Source organism: Symphalangus syndactylus, chromosome 3 (assembly GCF_028878055.3).
Source record: "Symphalangus syndactylus isolate Jambi chromosome 3, NHGRI_mSymSyn1-v2.1_pri, whole genome shotgun sequence".
Taxonomy (NCBI): domain Eukaryota; kingdom Metazoa; phylum Chordata; class Mammalia; order Primates; family Hylobatidae; genus Symphalangus; species Symphalangus syndactylus.
In genome coordinates this window covers 12,039,691-12,066,280 of record NC_072425.2, presented here as the reverse complement: position 1 = coordinate 12,066,280, position 26,590 = coordinate 12,039,691, and the positions used below count along the sequence as shown (strand labels likewise).

Below are 26,590 nucleotides of genomic sequence, written 5' to 3'. Positions count from 1 at the left end.
TGAAAGCCATCTGATGAGAATTTATGGTTTGTAGGGCATGACTCTTCCCAGACAGGAATGTGGGCAAGATAAAAAAAAAAATCAGAGCTGGGTCCGCACTCAGTCGAGAAAACTGGCTTAGAGAAGTTAAGCTTTGGCCTGGGACTTGCACCGGAATGTCAGGTCCTACCTTCCACGGGAAACAGCCTCTTTAATTCCTTCCTTTACTTTTCTAGGCGCAGGAGCCAGCTCCCCGCCCCTCCACACCGCTCCACTCCCCACTTCCAGGCGCATCCCCGCGGGTGGTGTTCCGGTTAGAGACACGTGTTTCGGCGCAACTTGTCCCGAAGCTGCCCGGTGTCTGACTTTCTCCCGCTTAGCTCCGTAAATGACTCGAAACCCGACTCCGAGGCACGGCTGCAGCTCGCTGCGCGCCAAGAGCCGGGCTGCGGGTGGGGACGGAGCTGAAGACGGGTCAGAACTCACCCGACTCGCCTGGGCTGGAGGACGTCTGGAGAACGTCCTGGGGTTGTCCAAGAGCGAACCGTCGGCGGCTGCCATGGCCTGCGTGGGTGACGCGTGGTGCAGCAGCGAGCCGGGAGCGCAGACTGCTGGGCCCGGGACCCCACGTGGGACGCGCGAGGACCCTGCGCCACCGCCCCTTCCGGGTCCGGAACGGCTCCAGCTGTACGGACCCGCCCCGAGGGGAGCCGGGGACGGCGGCACCGGGCGGGTAGGGACGAGACTACCGCGCGTGCCCCTGCCAGGTGGCAGCCCCTCTCTGCGTCCCTCGCGGCCTGGCAAAATGACATTCGGCCGAGAGTTCACGCTGGGGAAGCTCTCTGAATGCCTCTGAGAAGCGAGATCCGGCGCCATCTCACCGACGAGCCTCCCCTTTACCGCCCCGTGCGTTTCCTCAGCACTTTAGGAGCGAAAGCCTGTCTGGGTAGCTCCCTAACAGGCTCTGGAGCTCAATCCCTGGGCAGGGGAAAGGGGGTCCTCGGGGGATCCCCGCTCGCGGTCCTTTTTCTTGACAGGCAGTTCCTTGGCCACCTGGCAGGGCCGCGTTGCCTGGCAACGGCGGGGTCCTTCTTGGCTCGGCGGCGCTCGGGGCCTGAGGGGAGAAAACCGCCGCGGAGGGCGCTGGGGGTGGCGGCGGCGGTCCAGGAGGTGGCCGTGCGACTGCGTGGAGCGCCAGGGCGTCCGACCTCTGCACCTGAGAGAAGATGAACACGGCGGACCAGGCCCGGGTGGGGCCCGCGGACGACGGGCCTGCGCCGTCCGGGGAGGAGGAGGGAGAGGGGGGCGGCGAGGCGGGCGGGAAGGAGCCAGCAGCGGACGCGGCCCCGGGGCCCAGCGCTGCATTCCGCCTCATGGTGACTCGGCGGGAGCCGGCCGTGAAGCTGCAGTATGCGGTGAGCGGCCTGGAACCGCTGGCTTGGTCCGAGGACCACCGCGTGTCTGTGTCCACGGCCCGCAGCATCGCTGTGCTGGAGCTCATCTGCGACGTGCACAACCCGGGCCAGGACCTGGTTATCCACCGCACCTCGGTACCTGCCCCGCTCAACAGCTGTCTCCTCAAAGTAAGTCATCCCCCGCCATCCCTGGGGTCTTCCCCTGTCCCCCTCTCGCAGCTGCATCATCCGTCCCAGGGGAATCCGGTCCCACACTCGGTCCGGGGATTTCCCTCTTCGCACCGAGCGCTGGGGATTTATTAAGCAGCCAGCGTTGCCACAGCTTAAGAAAAAAAAAAAAAAGCTCTGCAGCTGTCTGCACCCTGTTTCCCCGGGTCACCCGCCGCCGCAAACACATCTACACACCCAGGGGGCTTCCCGGAGTTGAGTCCCGCCAACCCCTCCTTCGCCCCTGCGTCGGGCCCGCACATGGAGCGGGTTACTCGGTGGTGCTTTCTGAGACTCCACCCCCTGTAGATCCAACCCGGGGCCTGCCTCTGTCGTTGCTCCTATTGTTTGGGGCCGACTTTCCGAGGTTCTTAGCTGGCTTTGTCTCCTGTGTGTGTCCTCCTCTCGCGCCTCTTTAGCTTCAGAAAAGAAAAACTGGTCCCATCCATTGTCTTAATTGTTTCAGTGACTTTATTATGAATGGTCCTCGCCTCTCCTTGGGCAAACGGGTAAATACTGGATCTCGGGGTTTGTACTTTAGTTTTTCTTTACTAGCTAAACTAAACATCTTTGGGATGTTGAATGAAAATAAAGACTCGAAACAACTGCATATTTTAAGCTTCAAGCGCAAGGTCAAGTAGTAAGCCATTGCGTTCCTTTTAGTTGCTTAGAGGTGTAAAAACTTTCTATATATCCTTGATAGAGGTGTACGCTTACATGTGATCTGTCAAAGTGTGTATTCACACATTCAATAGATATTTGAATACCACTCTGCTTGGTGCTGCCCCGTGTTCTGGAAATAAAGCAGTGTACAAAACAGAGCACCTGCCCTTATGAAGCTTACATTCTTTGGCAAGTCAAGCACAAATGATAAGGTCCTGTCAGGTAGTGATAAGCACTGTAAAGATGTGTATCCACACACACAGAACATGTTTATGTGTTCGTAAACTCTTTATTCTGGACAGCCATTTAAAATATGAGTCATTAGCTATAGGTAGGGTGCAGATAACCCTCATCACTTTGTGTAGCATACTTAATTCAAGTTTCAAACAGCTTGTTGTTAGATTGTTAGTCAGCATGCATGACTAAGCTTCCTCTAAGATCTTCTTGAAGAAGATAGGAACACATTTGTTCAAGCGTAAACAAATCAGATAGACAGATGCAACCCTATGAAATTGAGAAATACAAAAGGAGGGAAGCAGAAGAACGGTGATTTAAAAGGTGTATCTTCTGCTGAAAAGGAGCTTAACTGTTTCCAAGGATGTTCATACGCACATCAACTCAAGGAAAGTATGTATGTCAGTATAGTAGAGATCGAATACCTTAGCAGAGAGAATGTAAAGAAAGGAGGGAATAGTAAGGGTAGAGACTTATGGGGCAGGTCATCTGGTGGTGAATCTGCAGCAGTCCTAAAGAAGGTAGTGTTTGATTTGTAAGAGGAAGGAAGGAAAGGGCATCCCAGGTGGCAGGAATGAGGCGTTCATCCCGTGTGCATACACGTTTAAGTCATGAACATAATTAACTGTTGTTTGTATAATGACGGATCAGTACATGAGCTCAAGTAGGTCTTCTAGGGAGTCCGAGAAAGTAAGATGAGACCAGTTTGTGAACTTGGAAGGTCGGTATGAGGAAGTTGGCGTCAATCTAGGAAGCCTTTAAGATGCTGTTACAGTTTCATTAGCATAGAGTGACCTGCTGTGGTTCAGGAACATTGCTGGATAGAGGCAAGAAGATGATTGTTGGGATCAGTGTAAAATAAAAGTGAAGAGATTGGGCTTTGGCACAAGATAGGCCTATCTATAAAAGGGGGATAATGAAGCCTTGTTTAAGCTTTTTGGAAGATTAAATTAAACATACATAATCACTTGGCCCAGTTCTTGGCACGCTGTAAATGCTTAAGGTGAAAATATAATGCAGTTGGGCCGGGTGTGGTGGCTTATGCCTGTAATCCCAGCACTTTGGGAGGCCGAGGCGGGCGGATCACGAGGTCAGGAGATCGAGACCATCCTGGCTAACAAGGTGAAACCCCGTTTCTACTAAAAATACAAAAAATTAGCCGGGCGTGGTGGCGGGCGCCTGTAGTCCCAGCTGCTGGGAGGCTGAGGCAGGAGAGTGGCATGAACCCGGGAGGCGGAGCTTGCTGTGAGCCAAGATTGCGCCACTGCAGCCTGGGCGACAGAGCCAGACTCCGTCTCAAAAAAAAAAAAAAAAAGAAAAGAAAAGAAAATATAATGCAGTTATACAGGTATGAAGGAGTAGGAGTCTGGATTAATGTCGTGGTTGTGGACATGAGTATTCTGATAAAATTTTGACTGTCATTTTGCCTCACTTGACATTTACCACAACTGCTAACTAGTAACAGGAAATCCTTATATAGCCCTCTTATAGTTGACAAATGGCTTCCATGAAATTAATTAGTAACATCTTCCCCTTCTGTACTGTGTTTTTTTTTTTTTTTTTTAATATGCACATCACTTAAACCATCAGTCATTTAGCAATCTTTTTAGACTGATTGAAGTGAATGAATGCTGAGTCGTCCTGGCAGTTCTACAAGAGCCCTCTGTGGGTTAAAACTGGTGTGACGGTAGGAATGTAAAGAAGTCTGTGTCAGCTCTTTGATGACTCCACCCGTTGGCAGTCTGTGGATTTAAATCTGCTCGGTGCTGTGCAGCATGCCTTTGCTCTAACCTAAACGGTGGACAGTCTGCAGCGCAGATCACAGTTTTAGTGTAGCATTGTTAGAAAGCTAGGTACTAAACACCTTTGAAGCTCTTGCTCTATAATTCTGTTATTTAGATTATGAATTTGCAGGAAAATCTGCAGTTATGTAATAGTTCAGACATTATCAGCTGTTTTATAAGATTGTATGATACAAAGGTGAACAGTATACATCTGAAAAGCAAGGAAATAGTGATTTAAGAATGTCAGAATTGTTTTTCCCATTGGACTACTGATTTAGTGACTCATCTAGTGAGTCATTTGTGTATAGCTCCAAATTCTGATAATATTTGTGTACCGAATTGTACATCAATTGTTAGGAGCCTTAGAAAGTATTAACTTTATCTGCTACATTAAGTTAAATAACTGTTGCCTGTCTATGGACTCTATTACCTGTCCTCAAGAAGCTTATTGTCTACACTTGATCTTAGCCAAAAGGCCGAGAAGCGATAAGAAGCTTATTGTCTAAAAGCTTCAAGTGAATTTTTGTCAGGTGCTTACAAAGTGCCTAACAGTTAGTATTAAAAGTATTTGCCATTAAAAGTAATGGTGAAAACCGCAATTACTTTTGCACCAACCTAATAGTGGTCAACTGGAAACTGGATGGTGTACAATTAAATGATTGGCTGCGGGCAGGCCCCTGGGAGCTGGACTTTTTAAGTATACTCCTTGGGCATATGAATACTTGATTTGTTAACAGTTTCATGATAGGGAGAGTTGGAGGGAGGTTCAGTAGTCTAGTAGAAACTATTATGTCAGAAATTGCTACACAAAACCCTAAGACTTTTTCCTGCCAGTCAAGATCTGTACTGCTCTCCATCCTGTCAAGAATTCTTCCCACAATGAGTAGGACCAAGGGTTGCTTGAGCTTCCTTTATTTCATCCCGTGCCGCTGCGTTGGGTTATCAATCCTGTGAGTTTACTTCTACAGTAGCTTTTATTTGTAGCAAATTTAAGCTATTCTAAGGAGTATTGCTTAGTTCACAGTATTAAAGGATTTGATGAACAATTTTATATCTACCTTCCATTTGGTACACAACTTTATGTCTACCTTGCATTTTTGCATACTTTTATTAGCATTAAAAATCTTATTAACATTTACTTAAGGCTGAGTGCTGTGGCTCACACCTGTAATCCCAACACTTTGGAAGGCCAAGGCAGGAGGATCGCTCGAGCCCAGGAGTTAAAGACCAGCCTGGGCAACATAGGGAAACTGCATCTCTACAAAAAATTTTAAAAATTAGCCAGGTGTGGTGGTGTGCACCTGTGGTCCTAGCTACTCAGGAGGCTGAGGTGAAAGGATCACTTGACCCCGGGAGGTTGAGGCTGCAGTGAGCTGTAGTCATGCCAGCTGCACTGCAGCCAAGGTGACAGAGAGGACTCCCAAAAGTTTTTTTTTAACTTAATCCTCAGAGTATATTAACAATTATCATAGGTAACTTTATTGAGCACTTAATATATGCTTTGATATATTGACCTATTTAACCTTCCTAACTTTATGGGACATGTATTAGTCTCATTTATAAATGAGGAAATTAAAGTCAGAAGGTTTAAGCAATTTGCGCACACAGAGCTGGTATGTAGCAGAGCCAGCATTTGAACCCAGGTAGTCTGGCGTCATAGCACAAATTTTCAGTTATTATGTTGTGCTTCATTATGTCATCTCATAAATTTTATCTGCCTGTAGAAAGCACCGGGCTTTGATTAGCATTGTTTTATTTCCAAGCCAGCCACCTACACCTCATTTAATTGGCATTTTCAGTCTGTGATTCTCCAGCAAGTTTCATAGCGTATCCAAGAGACTACTTTAAAATGCCTTCCTAAAATCAAGATACACTGCATAAATAAAACACCATTCCCAAAGTATTCCACATACTTTTGGATAATAAAGGGTAATAACTGCCTCCCCCACCTCCAAAAAAAAGGCTCTGTTGTTTAAAAAGGAAAAAAAGTTTGGCTTCCTGTGGCTCAGTAGGTCTTTATAGTAGTTCCCTGGCCGAGGCATTTAGCGTCCTCGTGTCGCTTTTCAAGGGAGAATGACATATAATATATAGTATTTCCAAAGCTTGTTTGGCCATAAAACTATTTTTCAAGGGACAATTAAAGGGAGTAGTGTACTGTGAAACACACTGTAGGAAAAGTTAGTTCTCTATTTTGTGGACAATTTTCTATTTACATTTCATTTTATTTGCTTATCTATTATGTCATCTAGCAATTTTAGCAGAAAAGAGAATAAGAATAGACTATTCCAGTTACCCTTTGCTTTTTTTTTTTTTTTTTTGAGACAGAGTCTTGCTCTGTTGCCCAGGCTGGAGTGCAGTGGGGTGATCTTGGCTCACTGCAAGCTCCACCTCCCGGGTTCATGCCATTCTCCTGCCTCAGCCTCCTGAGTAGCTGGGACTACAGGCACCCACCACCACGCCCGGCTATTTTTTTTGTATTTTTAGTAGAGACGGAGTTTCACCGTGTTAGCCAGGATAGTCTTGATCTCCTGACCTCATGATCCGCCTGCCTCGGCCTCCAAAAGTGCTGAGATTACGGGCGTGAGCCACCACGCCCAGCCATCCTTTGCTTGTTTCTAATCATCACTCCTGTCTGCACAAACTATTCCTTTATTAATACATTGAGGAATTTTCTGTTAGGCTTAATGGTCTGTAGTTTTTGTTATTTATTTACCATTTGGGGGATTTTTTTTTTTTTGCAGATCCTGACTCCATCACCCAGGCTGGAGTGCAGTGGCGCAATCTTGGCTCACTTCAACCTCTGCCTCCCAAGTTCAAGCAGTTCTCCTGCCCCAGCCTCCCAAGTAGCTGGGGTTACAGGTGCCCACCACCATGCCTGGCTAATTTTTTGCTATTTTTAGTAGAGATGGGGCCTCACTATGTTTCCCAGGCTAGTCTCAAACTCCTGGTCTCCGGTGATCCACCCACCTCGGCCTCCCAAAGTGCTGGGAGTACAGGTGTGAGCCACTATGCCCAGCCATGGGGGATATTTTTTAACTCTTTGTTGCACTCTGATTTTCTGATACATCCACAGTTGTCCAGACTTCATCTAGGATGTAGTGAGTGGTTCTGAGTTAATGTCTTCCAAGTGCTTTCTGTGTCCTGGAGGGTAATTCCTCTAGGCTTGAAAACTTAAACTCATTCAAGTGACTTTTACTATATCCGTGTGTGTCTTAGGCTGGAATTTCCTTTTAATCATGTTCTACCCTTTCCAGTTTAAAGAGCAGCCTCTTTGAAAAAGGAAATTGACACTAAAAAATAATTGAAGGATTCTTTTTCTTTTATCCATTTCTCTAAAGACAGTGGATAAAGTCCTTCCTACTTCCTGCTTTCAACATAACAAAACATCTTTTGGCTAGTCTCTGCTCTTTTTGGCTTTAGCTTTCCTATTTTTTTATGGTTCTGAACCACTTTCTTTTGGTCATTTATCTCTTCCTCCATCTTTGATGTCCCTTTAAAATCTTATTAAAGAGCTCACAGCTGGGCACAGTGGCTCACACCTGTAATCCCAGCACTTTGGGAGGCCGAGGCAGGTGGATCATTTGAGGTCAGGAGTTCAAGACCAGCCTGACCAACATAGTGAAACCCAGTCTCTACTAAAAATAAAAAAATTAGCTGGGTGTGGTGGTGCACGCTTGTAATCCCAGCCACTTGGGAGGCTAAGGCAGGAGAATCACTTGAACCCTGGAGGTGGGGTTTGCAGTGAGCCGAGATTGTGCCACTGCACTCCGGCCCGGGTGACAGAATGAGACTCTGTCTTACTGTCCCATACATGTTATGAACTTGGAGGAGGGAGAAATGAATGAAAGCTTGAATGACCTCAAAAGGCCTTATAGGGAGAATTAGATCTGGTAGGATAGATGGGATTTACATAGGGAGAAGAACTAGGCAAGGGAGCCGGGGAAAGCTGAGGTGGGAATGTTCAGGAATAGCAACTAGAATAGTCTGATTAGAGTGAACATTATTCTATAGAAACAGTAAACAAAGCAGTTGGAGTTGGCTCTCGCCATTATTTGTGAATGAAATTTCAGATAAAGGACCTAAAGCTGGCATTTGCATTGCAAAGATGTTGTAAAAATCTAAATATCAATTTGCATCAAAGATATATATAGATACATATTTTCATAAATTTGTTAACACCTTTTGTTTTGTGACTAGTTCAGGTAAATGCTCTGTTGAATCTTAAGAATCAAGTACATCTCTCTTGCATATATTAATTCTAAGAAGAATATGGGAACCAGGCTATGAATAATGACATTTATTCTGACTTTTTAAAAAAAATTGACATCTCCTTGAGTAAACGCTCATCTGATAGTTTTTATATCTCTTATTTTCAGGTTGGCTCAAAAACAGAAGTTGCTGAGTGCAAGGAGAAATTCGCCGCCTCCAAGGACCCCACGGTCAGTCAGACTTTCATGTTGGACAGGGTGTTCAACCCTGAGGGGAAGGCTTTACCACCAATGAGAGGATTCAAGTACACCAGCTGGTCTCCCATGGGTTGCGATGCTAATGGCAGGTGCCTCTTGGCAGCACTGACCATGGACAATCGCCTGACCATCCAGGCAAATCTCAACAGACTGCAGTGGGTCCAGCTGGTCGACCTGACTGAGATCTATGGAGAACGTCTTTATGAGACCAGTTACAGGCTCTCTAAAAACGAGGCCCCGGAAGGAAATCTCGGAGATTTTGCTGAGTTCCAGAGGAGACACAGCATGCAGACCCCAGTCAGAATGGAGTGGTCGGGCATCTGTACCACCCAGCAGGTCAAACATAACAACGAATGCCGGGACGTTGGCAGTGTGCTCCTGGCTGTCCTCTTTGAAAACGGTAATATCGCCGTGTGGCAGTTTCAGCTGCCGTTTGTAGGAAAAGAATCCATCTCTTCATGCAACACGATTGAGTCAGGAATCACCTCTCCCAGTGTATTGTTTTGGTGGGAATATGAGCACAATAATCGAAAAATGAGTGGCCTTATTGTGGGGAGTGCTTTTGGACCCATAAAAATTCTTCCTGTCAATCTCAAAGCAGTCAAAGGCTATTTCACTTTAAGGCAGCCTGTTATCTTGTGGAAAGAAATGGACCAGTTACCTGTGCACAGCATCAAATGTGTGCCACTTTATCATCCTTACCAGAAGTGTAGTTGCAGCTTAGTGGTGGCTGCAAGAGGCTCTTATGTGTTTTGGTGTCTTCTTCTGATCTCCAAAGCAGGGCTGAATGTTCACAATTCCCATGTCACAGGCCTTCACTCACTGCCGATTGTCTCCATGACTGCAGACAAACAGAATGGAACAGTCTATACTTGCTCCAGTGATGGAAAGGTGAGGCAGCTGATTCCCATTTTCACAGATGTTGCATTGAAGTTTGAACACCAGTTGATTAAACTCTCAGATGTGTTTGGCTCAGTGAGGACTCACGGGATAGCAGTGAGCCCCTGCGGTGCGTACCTGGCCATCATTACCACTGAGGGCATGATCAATGGCCTCCACCCTGTTAACAAAAACTACCAGGTCCAGTTTGTTACTCTCAAAACCTTTGAAGAGGCAGCTGCTCAGCTCCTGGAATCTTCAGTTCAAAACCTTTTTAAGCAGGTAGATTTAATAGACCTAGTACGCTGGAAGATTTTAAAAGATAAACATATCCCTCAATTTTTACAAGAAGCTTTGGAAAAAAAGATTGAAAGCAGTGGAGTCACCTATTTTTGGCGTTTTAAGCTTTTTCTCCTCAGGATTTTATATCAGTCAATGCAGAAAACCCCTTCAGAAGCCTTGTGGAAACCCACCCATGAGGACTCAAAAATCTTACTAGTGGATTCGCCTGGGATGGGCAATGCTGACGATGAGCAGCAGGAAGAAGGCACTTCTTCCAAACAGGTGGTGAAGCAAGGCCTGCAGGAGAGGAGTAAGGAAGGAGATGTAGAGGAGCCCACTGATGACTCGCTCCCCACGACTGGAGATGCTGGAGGCCGTGAGCCAATGGAAGAGAAACTCCTGGAAATCCAAGGGAAAATCGAAGCTGTGGAAATGCACTTGACCAGGGAACACATGAAGCGAGTCTTAGGAGAAGTGTATCTGCACACCTGGATCACAGAAAACACTAGCATTCCCACCCGCGGACTCTGTAACTTTTTAATGTCTGATGAAGAGTATGATGACAGAACTGCACGGGTAGGTGTTTATTAACAAAAACTCTGAAATTGTAAAGCCTGCTTTCTTAATGAGAAAGAAGTGACCTAAATTGAGTTCCTGAAGCTCAACTTTTGCTTTGACATTTTTTAGGTAATTGATTTGCATGAGGTGCGGGGTAATAAATAGGAAACGTGGATTAATGCAGAGGATGCATTCATAGCACGTAAAGAATATTTTGATTCTTCTTCACACTGGCCTTAATAGATATGCAAAGTTTGCAGGATGAGCTTTCCAGACTGGATTAGCTCAAAGAGGCTGCATTTAGCTGAGTAGTATGTGATGGGCAATCATGGCTGTAGAAATATGGTGCCCATGCTCCCTGCCCTTCCTCTTTTACAAAAATTTTGCAGGGGAGGGGTGTAGTGACATGTTTTCCATTTGATAGGACTTAAGGATATCTTCAGATTTAGTCAAGAAAGACATATAAAGTAAACGAATTATTACTCTTGTCTCATTTTTACAAAAACTGGGCACAGTCTTTATTTTGGTAACAGAACAAACTTACACTGTTATCCAGAATGTATTCTATAGAATTTAAGTTGCTTAACATAGCACTAGGGTTCCCAGTGCATATTACCACTCAAAGGTTTCTGAGAATTCCTACAGAAAAGAAACCGATACCTTTGTGTAGCTCGTTATTACTCAGAATTCTTGATCAGAGAATCTTTCTTGCAGCTAACAGCTGCTAAAATCCTGAAGAACTTGTGTTCCAAGAAATATACTGTGTTCTGAAATACTCAAAACCACAAATATCTGTACTCCTTTTTACTTCAAAGATTGATACTGTCTAAAGTCTTATTTAAAATATTAATTGAAGGCAGTGTCTTTGTTCTTAATGTTAAGCCATTCACGATCACTTGTTGCACTTTCTTCTTGGAAAGAATGTGTATGTTTGTGTACACACATTTGCCTTTGAAATTATTGCTCATAGAATGTTTGCAATGGTCTTATGAGTATTAAGATGCACCATTCATGTAATTGACTTTTCTTCTTTAAAAGTTAACTTTTGGGGCTGGGCGTGGTGGCTCACACCTGTAATCCTAGCACTTTGGGAGGCCGAGGAGGGCGGATCACAAGGTCAGGAGGCCAGGAGACAAGCCTGGCCAACATGGCAAAGCCCCATCTCTACTAAAAATAAAAATTAGCTGGGCGTGGTGGCAGGCACCTGTAATCCCAGCTACTTGGGAGGCTGAGGCAGGAGAATCCCTTGAACCTGGGAGGCGAAAGTTGCAGTGAGCTGAGATTGTGCCATTGCACAATCGACAAGAGCGAAACCCATCTCAAAAAAAAAAAAGCTAATTTTTAAACGTTGTTTCATTGTGTTCCAAATTGTCTGGAAAAGTATTCTGGTTATTACAGTGCCATGGGACCTAGTTAGGTTTATTGTAAGAGTCAGTGAAAAATTAGCAAAAACATGTTAGAAGGTACTAGAGGTTGAGTTTGTAATGATTTAGAGTAATTGTCCAGATACTCCATGAGCCTAGGAAGCTACATTTAGCATGGTAATGTGATTCCAACAGAGCCAGTTTAAAAACCAGAAGATTGCACACCCATCCCTGTCTGTAGCAACTGAGTTTATTGAAGACCATGCATTCCTGTCTTAAAAATCCAACTATATGCATAAAATGAAGACTTTTTAAACCTAGGATGTTGCTTTATTAGCAGTTATAAATTATTTTGGAGATTATCAGCCTAGTATGCTGGTACAGTTAAACTAGCATTTTTTTAACCTTTTTTTAATTATCACTCCCCCTGGAACATTTTTAGACACTTTTTCCAAATTGCCCCTGCCCATGAAGTTTTAATACCACAGATGTGTTTTGTGTGTCTGTTTATGTACTGTGTATATATCTATGCTTTATACGTAAAAAGAGTGAGAACTTTTGTCCCCCAAGAACTAATATTTGCTGCTTTGGAAGGACTATCACTCCCACTGAGTATGTGTGAGTCAGAATAACACAGTTGAGAGTTGAGTTTGACAAGATCAAGGCTACTGAGAACAAATAGCAATCCTTCCTTATGTAAAATTGAGGTATATCTGGGCCGGGCACAGTGGTCACGCCTGTGACCCCCAGCACTTTGGGAGGCCAGGGTGTGAGGATCCCTTGAGCCCAGGAGTTCAAGGCCAGCCTGAGCAACATAGCGAGACCCTGTCTCTACATAAAGTAAAAAAAAAAAAAAAATTACCCTGGTGTGGCGGCACAGGCCTGTAGTCCTAGCTACTTGGGAGGCTGATGGGGGAGCCATGTTCTCACCACTGCACTCTAGTCGGGGCCACAGCGAGACCTTGTCTTAAAAAAAAAAAAGAAAAAGAAAATAGAGGTATGTAAGGGAGGAATTCTGAGTTGTTTTTGTCACTGTATCATTATCAGGATGTTTGGCCTGTCTTGAATAGCAGAGTGAGTTTGGTCAGCCTTGCTGTAAGGGACCATATGTTAGAATTCTTAAGACTGAAAAGAAAAAAGGCCAAAAATTGATGGGATTTAAATTTGTAGAGTATATACAGAAGAGGTAAGATAGCTGGCTTACCAACTTCTGGGCTAGTAAGACACCCTTTGAAACGTAAGTGAACTAATTTTAGTGAATTAATCCAAAATCTTGTGGATTCATCCATAAGAGGTTAAACAGAAATGGATTCAAAACTGGAAGGGCGCTATCACTAGTAAGAGAAGACAACTCTTGAGGGTTGTGTATCCCAGCTTCCAAATTACATATCCAGTGAAGTTTAAAAAAAAAATGAATTGGATTCAAGTTTATTTTCAGACTTTTTTTTTTTTTTTTTTTTTTGAGACGGAGTCTCGCTGTGTCGCCCAGGCTGGAGTGCAGCGGTGCAATCTCGGCTCACTGCAAGCTCCGCCTCCTGGGTTCACGCCATTCTCCTGCCTCAGCCTCTCCAAGTAGCTGGGACTACAGGCGCCCGCCACCACGCCCGGCTAATTTTTTGCATTTTTAGTAGAGACGGGGTTTCACCGTGGTCTCGATCTCCTGACCTCGTGATCCACTCGCCTCGGCCTCCCAAAGTGCTGGGATTACAAGCGTGAGCCACCGCGCCCGGCCAGACTTTTATTTTTAAACAGTATAATCTTTTTTTTTTTTCTTTTTTCTTGAGATGGAGTCTCATTCTGTCACCCAGGCTGATGTGCAGTGGTGCAATCTTGGCTCACTGTAACTTCCACTCACGGGCTCAGGCAGATCCTTCTGCCTCAGCCTCCTGAGTAGCTGGGATTACAGGTGTGTGCCACCATACCTGGCTAATTTTTGTATTTTTAGTAGAGACAGGGTTTCACTGTGTTGGCCACCTGATCTCGAACTCCTGACCTCAAGTGATCCACCCGCCTTGGCCTCCCAAAGTGCAGGGATTACAGGCATGAGCCACTGTGCCCAGCCAAGAGTGTAATCTTAATAAAGCAGAGAAAAGCAAAACTGAAGCAAAGAAAGGCCTAGAGCCTGTGTCGTTACCTCTCTCACTCCCAGCTTCTTGCTCCTATAGTGGGTCTTGCTGTGCCCCTGCAGTGGGGTCAGCTTGTCTCAGATTGCAGGCTACTGGACCATGTTGGCCATGGGTCTTTGGGCCATCAGAATAGATATTTGTACAGTTCTACAAAGAGAGCAGTATTCCACATAATATTTTGCCTATAGAGATTATGCTTTTTCTTCTTAAAGTCAAAGCATTATAAATAATAGCTAAATACTTTGTCTTCTAACAGAACTCTGAAATCCTTGTTTCAGAAGCAACTAAAACAAGGCAAGTAATAAGATTTTGGTTTTCAGAACAGTTTTCTCCTTAGTGGTTACAGTTTACCCTGTTGTCACAGAGTACCTGAATAAATTTATTTTATTTAGCTAGTTGACACAGGTTGAAACTTCTAGTTCTTTTATTTTTCAGACAGTATAACCAGCCTGTATGGAAATGCAAATCTCTTGTCTTCTGTAAAATACTGCTCTTCTTTTTGTTTATTTTTTAATTTTCCCTTTGTGTTTGTAGGCTTTTTCTTCAGGAAATCCTGCACTTACACTAAACTTTGTGGACTACTTTGTCTTACTAGGTGCTGATTGGACATATCTCAAAGAAGATGAACAAACAGACTTTCCCTGAGCACTGTAGTTTGTGTAAAGAGATCTTGCCATTCACAGATCGCAAACAGGCAGTCTGTTCCAATGGCCACATTTGGCTCCGGTAAGCCATTTTAAAAGTTCCTACTTCTGCTCGTTTTTCAGTTTTGTGTAGCACAAACTACTGTATGTGACAGAATAGCAACTTCATGCCAGTTTTCTGTTGTCCTTGCCAATTTGTTGGAGAAAAGCTGCTATTATAAAGCCTGATGTGGACTTTTTACATCAGTATCACTCAAGCAAGTTGGCCTTTAAAGACAGTTTTTTACTGCTTTATAGGAGTTTTCTTGTTTTATTTGTTGATTTTCATAATTGAACAAATTATGGCTCCTCTTCCTAGCCTCACTCTAAGACCTTCGTGTGTCCTCATGTTACTGGACCTGTGGGCTGCATTTGGCACAGTTACTCCCTCCTTGAAGCACTTGCATCACCTGCCTTCCAGGACACAGCACTCTCTGGTTTTCTTCCTGTCTCTGACTCTTCATTCTCAGTTGTCTTTGCTGATGGGCACCTCAGCTGTCTGTCTTTCCGCCTGTTTTTCTTCTCTCGGCACTTTCCCTGGGCGGTTATCATCTGCACACTGATGATTTAAACAGAGTTTTGCCTGTATCTCTTCCCCTAAGTCTAGGCTTATATATCTGCCTGCCTGCTCAGTACCTCTATTTGGATGTTTAATAGGCATTTCAAATTGGAATCCAACCTTTTGTTACTGCCTCTGCAGCCCTGGTCCAAAACACCATCATCTCTTGCCCAGCTTGTTATACCTGAGGTTACCTTCTATCTGGTCTTCCCACTTCCATCCTTGCCCCTCCAGTCTGTTCTCAATATGGTCTTGATGGTGATTGTGTCAAAACTTTGTCAGTGGCTACTTGTTTCTGATGAGTAAAACTAAAACCCTCTCAGTGATCCACAAGACGCCACACAGCCTGGGGCCCCTTCTTCCCTTTGTCCTCCTGCTGACCTCATCTGCTGTATTTCTCCATCTTGTTTGTTTCACTCCAGACAGGCTGGCTTCATTCCTCAGATACGAAAGGCGCCCTCCACCTCAGGACATCTACACTGGCTGATTCCACTACCTAGGATGCTGTTCCAGCAGATGTCCACGTGGCTTCCTCCAGTGTCCCATTATCAGTTAGGCCTTCCTGGCCACCATACCTAAAATTGTAACACCCCACCAATGTACCTTCCCCTCCCATTACTTTGCATCCTCCTTCCTTGCATTATTATTTCCCTCCTTAATAATTATCACTATTTTTTTCCTTGTCCTTCCTCTAGAATGGAAAGCTGTATGAAGACAGGAACTTTTGTGTTTTGTTCACAGCTATTTCTAGAACAATGCCTAGTACATGGTGGACACTAAATTTTTTTTTTTTTTTTTTTGTGACGGAGTCTCACTCTGTTGCCCAGGCCGGAGTGCAGTGGTGCCATCTCAGCTCACTGCAAGCTCCGCCTCCCAGGTTCACGCCATTCTCCTGCCTCAGCCTCCCGAGTAGCTGGGACTACAGGCGCGTGCCACCACACCTGGCTAATTTTTTGTATTTTTAGTAGAGACAGGGTTTCACCATGTTAGCCAGGTTGGTCTCAATCTCCTGACTTCGTGATCCGCCCGCCTTGGCCTTCCAAAGTGCTGGGATTACAGGTGTGAGCCACCGCGCCCGGCCTAAATTTATTTATTTATTTATGTATTTATTTATTTATTGAGACAGGGACTTGCTGTATCGCCCAGGCTGGAGTGCAGTGGCACAATCTTGGCTCACTGCGACCTTTGCCTCCTGGGTTCAAGCGATTTTCCCACCTCAGCCTCCCCTGTAGCTGGAACTACAGGCATGTGCCACCACACCCGGCTAATTTTTTTTTGTATTTTTGGTAGAGACGGGGTTTCACCATGTTGACCAGGCTGGTCTTGAACTCCTGGGCTCAAGTGATCCACCCACCTTGGCCTCCCAAAGTGCTGGAACTACAGGCGTGAGCCACTGCACCCGGCCAAATTTTTAACAAGATTGTGCTACACATTCCATATTAACTCACCAGTTCTATTATCAAAATGTATGGACATTTTTCTACATCAGTACAAAGATAACATTCTTAATGGCTATAGAGGTTTCTAGTGTACGAATGTTTCATAATTTACCCACTTATTGATAATTTGTTTTTTTTCCAATTTGTATTGCATTCCTACACTTTTTTTTTTTTTTTTGAGATGGGGAGATGAGGTCTCACTACGTTGCCCATGGCGGACTCAAACTCCTGGGCTCCAGTGATCTCCTGCCTAAGCCTCCTGAGCAGCCAGGACTATGGGCATGTACCACCACGCCTGGCTTCTACACTTTTTCTAATTTGAGTGTTCAGGATTTTTAAAAGGAAAGAATAGGAAATAAGCTTGTAGTATATTTTAGGTTAGTAATAAAAGTAAAAACTTATATTGAATGCTATTAATGTGCCAGGCACAGTCTAAGCTGTACACATGTATTAAGTTACTATATTATGGTGGTTGTGAAAATAAGTTACTAGGATTACAGGTGTGTGCCATTGCACCTGGCTTTCTGTTAGTTAAGATTGGGTATAACCACTGTCTTTAAGACTGATAGTACATTGGGGAAAACCTTGACAAATATTGAAGGCAAAATTAATGGTGCAAAAAGAGAGAGGACACTAACAAATGTTCACAGGTTCAATTCCATCCAAAGATTATTCATTGAGCCTCTACCAGGGCCAGGCAAATAAGAATAGGTGGAATGTATTTTCGCAACAACCATGCATGGGGAGCATCATGATTACTTTTGTTTTTACAGATGAGGAGATTGGGGCCTGGGGAAGTTAAATAATTTGCCCAAGTCACAATGGTGGTTTGTGGCATAGCTCAGAACCTGACATTCTGTCTCCAGAAGCCACATGTGTGAGCATTGCACATTAATGTCTCCTAGATGGGTTCTTTCAGGAAAACTGTTATTATTTTTACTGACTAAAGTTAGAGCTGAAATACCTCAGTATGATTTCTCTAGGTAAGAACCAGTGCTTGCTGTCACTCAGATGTAATCTTTCTTCCTAGATATCCAATTCTTTACTCAAGGTATACCTGCTTGGAGTCCCTTCCCCTAACCTCCTTCTTTGTATCTTCTGCACCTTAGTTGCTCACCTGTAAACTGTTATCTTTTGGGACACCTTCCCTGCAACCCAGATGTACTCTTCCCATCTCATTGCATCCCACCTGTCCTTATTTGCCTGGCACTGGTAGATGGTCAGTGAATAATCCTTGGATGGAATTGAACCTCTGAACATTTGTTAGTGTCCTGTCTCTTTTTGCACCATTAATTTTGCCTTCGATATTCTTCAGGGTTTTCCCAATGTACTGTCAGAGTCTTAAAGACAGTGGTTATACCTAATCTTAACTATTGGAAAGCTGGGCACGGTGGCACATGCCTGTAATCCCAGCTACTTGGGAGGCTTAGGCAGGAGGATCACTTGAGCTCAGGAGTTCAAGGTCAGGCTGGGCAATGTAGCAAGACCCTGTCTCAAAAGAACAGCAACAACAAAAAACCTAACGAATAATTCTCAATATATCACATGATCAATTTTTAAAAAACATAAAGAATTCAAAGTGCAGTCAGGTATGGACAGAGCAAATTCTTTTCTGATGCTCAAACAGGAAAACTGCAATCTACCTGGATTAGAACCTTTGTGTCTCTTTACTAAGCATGGAGTATAGGTTTGGCCAGCTTTGGTGCACAGGGGGATACATTGTTGCGTGAATGTATGAGTATCATGCTTTCACTTGGTTAATGTGCGGTTTTATGATAACTCTGTGATGGAGAAACATCAGTTTCTGAGTGTTAGTAGAGCAAACCCTCTCCCTTGCCAATACAGTCTGTCTTCTTTCAGGTGCTTCTTAACCTACCAGTCCTGCCAGAGTTTGATATATAGAAGGTGTTTGCTTCATGACAGCATTGCCCGGCATCCAGCTCCAGAAGGTGAATGCTTTCCCTTACTTGGGAGGGTGGGTGGGTGGAGCATGCTGGCAGAGGGCCAGCGCCCCAGAATAACAGTTCAAGTCACACTCTACACTTCTTGGTATTGTGTTGTCGGGGGTGGGGAGTGGGGAGCAGGCTCCTGCTGCTCTTTACGGTGTTACCATGAAGCCACAGCTAACTAAAACATGGCCATTGGAATATGTCATATTGAAGTGCTTACTGCATTTAGTATGTGAGTTAAGTGTGTCTGCAGTTGCTATTCTGTCACTGCAAACAAATTATTCATTCCAAAAAATGTCAGAGCTTGTTTCAGCAGATGACAGATGATATTTGAATGTAAACTCTGTGGATGATACTGTATACGAAGACAAGATGATTGAACCAGTAATAGGATATTCACTTGGAGTCATTCTTCCAGTAGCCATGACGGGTTTTTTCCTGGTTGGTCTGTGTGCTCTTTCCTGATAGTTCTAATGTCATTCGTTTCTAAGATAACTACCTGGAAATAAGATTGTAGAGTGGGCAGGAATTAGTGATTTAATAATGGTGCAAATGTCAGATTTTGTCCTGACGTTAATCACTCTAACCAAGTGAGCTAACTAGATACAGAATATATAATTTTATATGTATTTTGGGGGGAATATTCTATTCTCAGCTGAAACAAACAGCATACTATATAAAACTACATAAATCCTTGAGTTTTGCTCTAAACTGGCAGAAGCTCTACAATTCTCATATGTTGATACCTTGTGTTCTGTTGTAGCTTTTTTTTAGGGAAACTACAATCATACACAAAAGGAAAGAGAAGAGTATAATAAACCCCTTTGCCCATCACTTTAGAAATTATTGACTCATGGCCTTTTCTGTTTCATGTGTAGTTCCCTCACCCACCTCCCTCCTCCTGATGGATTATTTTGAAACACATTTTTGGGAACTTTTTAATTTTTACTGCAGTTGATAATTGATATGCTGCTTAGGCAGGAAATCTGGAAGAGATTGAAACTTTAAAAATCTTACCCATTGACTTTGAGTCTAGCCATTTAAAGCTTTTGGGAAGAATGAGAAGCTACTGGATCTAAGAAGAGCATTGGAGGCTGGGTGCGGTGGCTCATGCTTGTAATCCCAGCACTTTGGGAGGCCAAGGCGGGCGGATCACGAGGTCAGGAGATCGAGACCATGGTGAAACCCCGTCTCTACTAAAAATACAAAAAATTAGCCGGGCGTGGTGGCGGGCGCCTGTAGTCCCAGCTACTTGGAGAGGCTGAGGCAGGAGAATGGCGTGAACCCGGGAGGCGGAGCTTGCAGTGAGCCGAGATCGCGCCACTGCACTCCAGCCTGGGTGACAGAGTGAGACTCCGTCTCAAAAAAAAAAAAAAAGCATTGGAGTAGTTTTTCATAGATGAAAGACGAGGAGGATTTGACCAGTGTTGCCGCATTTTTATTTCTCAAGGGTGTAGCATTTTTTAAAAATTCCTATTACTGTAATTTTATGAGAATTTTTTAACATTAACAGTGTATGAAGAACACATTCTCGGAATATGCTCTTCTTTAAATTGAATAAATTTAGCTTTATGAAACATTCTTCAGTACCCTTATTTTTCTGTTTCATTACACTTAACTTTGTGAACCACAAGTTTAGTCCAGCCTCATTTGGAATGATAGAAACGGAAGCCCAGAGAAGTGAAGTGCTTTGTCTAGGGATATATGGCTGGTTCATTGCAGAGTTGGGACCAGAATGCCTGTCTCTCAACGCTACAGTCCGGTATTAATCCCTTCTGTCTTTTCCGAAGATAACAGTTGATACCACTTGTCTTCCTTTTGCAGATCCCGACTGGATTAAGAGGTTACTACAAAGCCCCTGCCCTTTCTGTGATTCTCCTGTCTTCTAAATAATCAGTGACGGGAAGATGGAAGGGCATGACGAACTCTGCCGTAGAAAACTTCCTCCAGCCTGAAGAGAAGGATGCACTGGAGGAAGCCGGACCCTCACAAGTGGAGAGAAGTCCTTGGTGATTGTAAAGAGGGCCCCTGGAGCTCATTTCTGAAGGGCACTCTCCATCTCCAGGGACTAAAGGATGTCCTTTGAAATGGCTGGACTCGGAGAGTTGGAGTCGTTTTGAGATGAGCATTAGCCCCAGCTTTGTAACCAATAAGGAACACTTATTTTTAAGTATCTTGACAGAAGCAATTTGAACACAATGTCCCATCATTTCTAGAAACAGAATGGTCTCTTCTAGAGAGCTTGGATAAGGACCTTGCTGGGTTGAGTTAGGTTTTAATCCTTGCTTTGGTCTGGAACTGCCTTCGGGCTGCAGAACTTAAATTGCTTGGTCCGTGGCATCTGATGTACCAACAGAGATTAAAAGTGTAAAGCAACACATGGGCTGATGTTTTGTTCTCAGAAAATAGCTTTTGGTCTGCATCCCTCCATTCTTGTTTTTTATGCATATGGAAAACATTTTCCTAAAACTCTATATTCTTAAGTTGAAGCTAAGACTAAAATTTAATGTGTCAAATGATCTGGTGACTATTATAATGAATAATTGTGACTTACTTTTCATTCTCTTCTGTGTCATCAGATTTCCTGACCCAAGTCCTTAATCCGTATAAAGATGTCAAATACTGTAGTTCACCCATGCCACAGCCCTGCTTCAGACTTAACTGTGGTAGCCTAGATGAGCTATTTGTACACAGAGGAAAAAAGATATTTTCCTTTTAGTAATAAGACTTTTAGTATTTTTAATGTTGACATTTCCAGATGTTTCATTTAGTATTCAGGGGTCTGTCTGGAGACTTCTAGAGAGGGACAGCTCAGAAGTGAGACCCTTGAGCTCTGGTGCTGTAAGCTTGTACAATTCAGTTGAACAGAGCCTGGGAATTTCTTTCCTCTGCACAGTCCCTTGATATTTGGAATCCAGGTTCTGCCCCCAACCCCTACCCACCCAGTGGTCTGTTAAGATGTCTCAGATGGGGCTGGGCGTGGTGGCTCATGCCTGTAATCCCAGCACTTTGGGAGGCCAAGGCAGGCAGATCACAAGGTCAGGAGTTCAGCCTGACCAACATGGTGAAACCCTGTCTCTACTAAAAATACAAAAATTAGCCAGGCATGGTGGTGCACACCTGTAATACCAGCACTTTGGGAGGCTGAGGCAGACGGGTCACTTGAGGCCAGGAGTTCGAGACCAGCCTGGGTGATATGGCGAGACCCCGTCTCTACTAAAAATACAAAAGTTAGCCTGGCATGGTAGCACATGCCTGTAATCCCAGTTACTCAGGAGGCTGAGGCAGGAGCATCACTTGAACCCAGGAGGCAGAAGCTTCAGTCAGCCGAGATGGCACCACTGCACTTCAGCCTGGGCGAGACTGGAGACTGCCTCAAAAAAAAAAGAAAAAAAATGTTGGTACTTAGATGATACCATAAGGGCAACCTCCCCACCCCCACCCTGCATTGATAGGTAGTGGAGATGAGCCCTTGGAGGCACTCGTAAACAGTCTGCTCAGAAATGTTTTCTGTTTCCTATTCAAATTGCTGTTTTGTCTCCTATGTTTAATCATGTATTTGGTATTCTGCTTATTTTTCTCATTTTGGTGGTAATTTCAAGAAGAGTGTTTATCCACTATTGATTTTCAAGAAAGAAACCAAGCAGCATTGAAATCATGAGTAACAGAATTCAGAACATTGTATGGTGGAAGTCATTTGTGTCTGCAGCTGTTTTTTTTCACTTTACAATAAATAAGAGTAAAAATTGAGATCATGTCAAAAAATTATTGCAGTTTTAATCATTATGGCATAGTTTCACTCCCCCCACCCCCCCCCCCATTAGAATCAGTGGAGATTTGTTCTTACTGGGGAATTTTGGACTGCTGCCATTTAAACTTAGGTTTTTATTTAAAGCAGTTGTGCATTTTTGAGAAAATGTATTGGGAGTAACTAGAGAGGATCTCCCAAATTTTTTTGTATGTCTCTATAGGAGTAAACATGGCAACAGTTTTTCTAGAATGTGGACTCACTGCAGGGACTGGACCCAATGGCATTGTTAAGACCCTAAAATCTAGCCACCACCTGCCTCCCCCAAGTTTCCACACACCCAGTTGGAAGGCCTTTCCCTGCCCTTGTCTCTGTCTCACACCCATGGAGGTAAAGCTACAGAGCTGGGGAAACAGGAGATTTTGAGTTAATGGCAGCCTCACAAATAGTGCTTCTGAATTTCTCTGAGGGTCAGCATACTTCATGGGAGTGTGTTGCTCAGTGCAACCCTGGAAAAGTGAGAGTGGCACCAGAAGTTAATTTTAAGTGCCTCTTGCAATTCAAACACATCCTCTATACCTTTCTAAAATTTGCCTGATCTTATTTGGTAGATTTCAAGTTGCTTTCAGCAGTGACCATAGTGACTGTTTCAGGAACTGGAGAAATAGTGGAAGTGCTATTGCTGCACTGCATTTAAAGTACAGGAACAAAGATTATACAATTCGACCCTTTAAGCTACAATATGGTTGCATTTGGGGAGTCTGATATCCACATACGTATCACATTTTCTCTGCCTGGGGTTAATTTGTTCTTATTATTCTAGATAAGAAATTGATAGCTTGTTATGCTTGATACTCATTCTGAAATCCTTACGTGTCCACCAGGCAGACTTCAAGCAATCTCTACCTACTATTATATCTGCCCAAACTACCAATTATTTTTCAATGTCAGAAGTTATTAGAGCCACTGGCAAAGCTCATGGTTGAATATGACATTTTTCTGCTTTTCCCTCTAAGAAGTTTATGAGAATGTTAACGTTGCAGTATGCAGGCTGGACCTATCAGCAAGTTTAACATGTTAATTAGGTTAAAAAGAATATTAAAAGGCAATAATTAAATATTTCAATTATTTTGTAATTATAACGGTATCAAATAAGATGCAAAAGAAGTTGATGCTTATTATGACAATATTGGTTTTATGAGCATCTTTTCTCTGCAGCAGTTAAACTGCCTCAGAGTTTGGTGAATTGCTGCAATTCCTGGAATGGAAACAGGAATTAGGGTCACTGGTTGATTGGCACAGGATCTTTCCATCGTTTCTGCTCCTGACCTCTCTCTCTTGCCTTTCCTTCCCCCAGATACCCTCTTGGTTTCCATTCCTTTGGTTCTCTCTGCTTTAGAACACAGAGCTAACAGATTACATGTTGGAAAGAAAAATGGATTAATGGTAACATTTCTAAAAGCTAAATTGTGTAGTGGGTCTCACTTCCTAGAAGAAACTGTTGGTACTATTTCTTTCTAAAGGTAATAGTATTAATTGTATCTGGTGTTCTTAAAAACTTAACTATAATTTTCTTGTCAGGGTGCTCAGTAGCTCTTGGTTTGACTTTGGGCTAAGGGATGTGAAATTTTAGCTCCTTCCCACCACCTGTTTCCCGTCACTCCCACCCCCAGCCAATATTCTTCTTCATAAGCAAAAATTATGGTTAAGCTAAGCTGAATGGATTATATTCAAAGTAAGTACAGACGGCAAATAGGCAGACAAATACAGGAATGTCTTTACAATTAGCCCACCGTGGACTGTTTTGAGTCTCTGCATGTTTCCATAATTCATTATGATGTATCTTTATGCTCTTTCGCTGCTCTTCTGTGCGTTGGAGTTTAGCAATTCGGTGAGACTGGGCAGTGTCTCAAGAATGGAACGTTTGCCTTCAAGGTTGGGTCATCAAAAATCCCTTTAAAAGATCTAACTGTAATGAACTGTTTTTATTTTTGCCATTAGTGCAAGTATCAACTGGCAGCCTCAAACAGCTTTAGACTATGTCTCAGGTCTCTCATAGTTATACTTAGAACTGCTGTTTCTTGAAGCTAAAAGAGGTTTTTGGAGTAAAGATCTGCTTCATGTCTGCTAGCATGGTATCTGCTGTTCAACCTGGTATACAGCATGTGAAATTCAACTGTCCTTCAATGGAATTCAGCCAAACTCCAAAAATACCGAGTTGCTTCTAGTTACCTAAAGTAGTACAGAATCACTATCCCGATGAAGAAGTGGGGTTTTTCAGAAGATTGTAAACTCATTTCCATGGCACAGATATAAATCATTGTCAGGACTTGTTAGCCAGTCCATTTCTCACTGATAGGATGTAGCCTGCCATCTGCATAGATGGTTTAACATGGTGCTGTTTTTGAAAACTTGCTGTGGAAATAAATTTGACAGAGGAGTAGTTATTTGTAAAGCTGTCCTAGAAAGAGGTTAATTCTTTTGGTATATGAATATTTCTCCTCCAACCCCTTTAATTAGGTGGTTCAGCTTATCTTGTATTTTCTGAGTCATAACTATACTCTAGGGCCAAGACCTACTATAAAATCTGGGGTCCTAACCAGAGAGTTGTTTAGATCAATATTAAATGCTTTGCCAACATGATCTAAGAAGGTATTCATTCTTTCTAGGTTTGAGAAGAGTTGACAAAAGTGTAAGATTATACTCTCATGCTAAAATAAGGTATAGGCTAAGTGAAATACTGTAAATGGGTTGGTTAGAATTAAAGTTTAGAACTCTAAATCTTATGCTTATTTTTAAAGTAAAAAGTTGCCTCACTGTCATGAAATCCTGTTACTTTCATTAAAAAAAAATCCTGTAAAATGGTCAAATTGGATAATGTAAGAGAGAATGATGGCTTTGAGGCATTTCATACTTTACCAGTTTACACTTGGCTAGCAGACTGGTAAGGTTTAAGGTTCTCTCCACTAATGGAAAATTAAATGCAAAACGTCCTAAGAATTATGTTGTTTTCAAGGCTTTGACTCAGATTTGTACTTTGATGTATGAAAGTGAATATCAGACTTGCTTATACAGAAAAGACTATATAGAAAAATAAGTGTGTTGTGTATAGTGATACATGTTTTATGTTTACCCAATGCCTGTACTAAATCTTGTGCTTGGCTTTGAATTATATATGTGTTTACCTATGACTTTTTCTTTTTGAAATAAACAGAACAGTCATCTAAAAACATAAGCTTTTGGAAAGGAGAAGCTTTTTCAATTCTTACCATCTGATTAGGTGGAATGTTTTATAGACTTTTGGTGTTTAAAAAAAAGTTTGATAACAATGCATTTTGCTTGGAATACCCCCCAATCCAGAAAAGCTGGTGACTTCTCTCCATTGTATATATGTACATAGTTTTCATTATTAGATTGTAAGCTCCTCAAGGGCAGGAATTGTTTTATCTTTGTTGTTCCTGCAGCACCTAATGTAAAGTGCCTTGCACAGGGTAGGTGCTCATGACGTGTAGAATGAATGAGTGAGTAACTTCCTGCCTCATCAGGATGAAATGTGGTTCACTTCCCCTGTGTTCAACACTACAAAGCTACTCCTGCCAGAAGAGGGCAGAGTTCTTTCTTGGGTTTGAACTGGCTTTTTGGGGTTGAACCAGATCATTCCACATCCTTAGCACTACTTAACCTTCTTTTCATGAAGATTACGTATCAGTGTCCTGCGTTTTTATCTAATATTAGAGCTGAGGTTCCTAGGAAAATTTTGAAGTTGGGAAGATTATGGAGAAAACGAAATGGAAATTTGGGGAGGGTGGTTTGTCAGTATAAGGCCCTGTGGGGTAATCATATTTTAGTTATTGTTAAGAGGGTAACAGAACTTCTGTTTCTTTACCAAGTCGCTGGTTGGCCATTTCTCCAATTGATGAACTACCATTGGTTTTAGCTCTTTCTCATTTGGGATTCCCCTCAATTGCTTACATGATTCTAGTACTTAGAGTCTAATAGGGTTGCTGTGAATATGTAGTGCTGTACATAATGGCAGTTTTGTAAATGTGAGATAACCTTGAATATGTTGTGGTTTGTATACAGAGCCATTAGTATTGTTATTTTGGCCACTTTTTTATTCAAAATAAATAATTATTTGTATACTGCATGTCTGTTTTATGGAGTTGCCACGGTTTATAGCAAAGCTTGGAAACCTCTGAAAGCCTGAGCATCCCCAACAAAGTTAAGTAATGCCCAGGCATGGGCAGACAAGGAG

At 43.2% G+C, this 26,590-nt stretch overlaps 2 protein-coding genes and 1 non-coding gene across 11 annotated transcripts in view; 1 reads left to right on the top strand and 2 right to left on the bottom strand.

The window, feature by feature from the left end:
- Window positions 1–1,007, bottom strand: part of DDX31 (DEAD-box helicase 31) — a 142,887-nt gene extending 141,880 nt beyond the window's left edge. For 8 of the 9 annotated variants that reach the window (XR_010119915.1, XR_010119916.1, XM_063635734.1 and 5 more), the window contains exon 1: window positions 466–855. Coding sequence is in view for 7 of the 9 variants with exons in the window: in XM_063635734.1 (XP_063491804.1) it covers window positions 466–855 (390 nt within the window). In the remaining 2 variants the exon portion in view is untranslated. Of the gene's footprint in view, window positions 1–465 lie in introns of all 9 variants that reach the window. The other variant, XM_055270582.2, reaches the window with a different exon arrangement.
- Window positions 964–26,482, top strand: GTF3C4 (general transcription factor IIIC subunit 4). Its single transcript, XM_055270586.2, has 5 exons — window positions 964–1,562; window positions 8,659–10,485; window positions 14,553–14,683; window positions 18,499–18,587; window positions 20,412–26,482. The coding sequence occupies exons 1-5, from the start codon at window positions 1,206–1,208 to the stop codon at window positions 20,474–20,476; spliced, it is 2,469 nt and encodes an 822-aa protein (XP_055126561.1). The 5' UTR covers window positions 964–1,205; the 3' UTR covers window positions 20,477–26,482.
- Window positions 4,571–4,770, bottom strand: LOC129480024 (U2 spliceosomal RNA). The gene has a single exon (XR_008656918.1). It is a non-coding gene; the product is annotated as a U2 spliceosomal RNA (small nuclear RNA).
- Window positions 26,483–26,590: the final 108 nt, after the last annotated feature.

Bases quoted from the DNA above. Each gene is read 5' to 3' on its own strand.
- GTF3C4 (XM_055270586.2), top strand. From the start codon at position 1,206: ATGAACACGGCGGACCAGGCCCGGGTGGGGCCCGCGGACGACGGGCCT. The intron at 14,684-18,498 runs GTAAGCCATTTT...GTCTTCTTTCAG, and splicing joins AATGGCCACATTTGGCTCCG to GTGCTTCTTAACCTACCAGT. The intron at 18,588-20,411 runs GTGAATGCTTTC...TTCCTTTTGCAG, and splicing joins CCGGCATCCAGCTCCAGAAG to ATCCCGACTGGATTAAGAGG.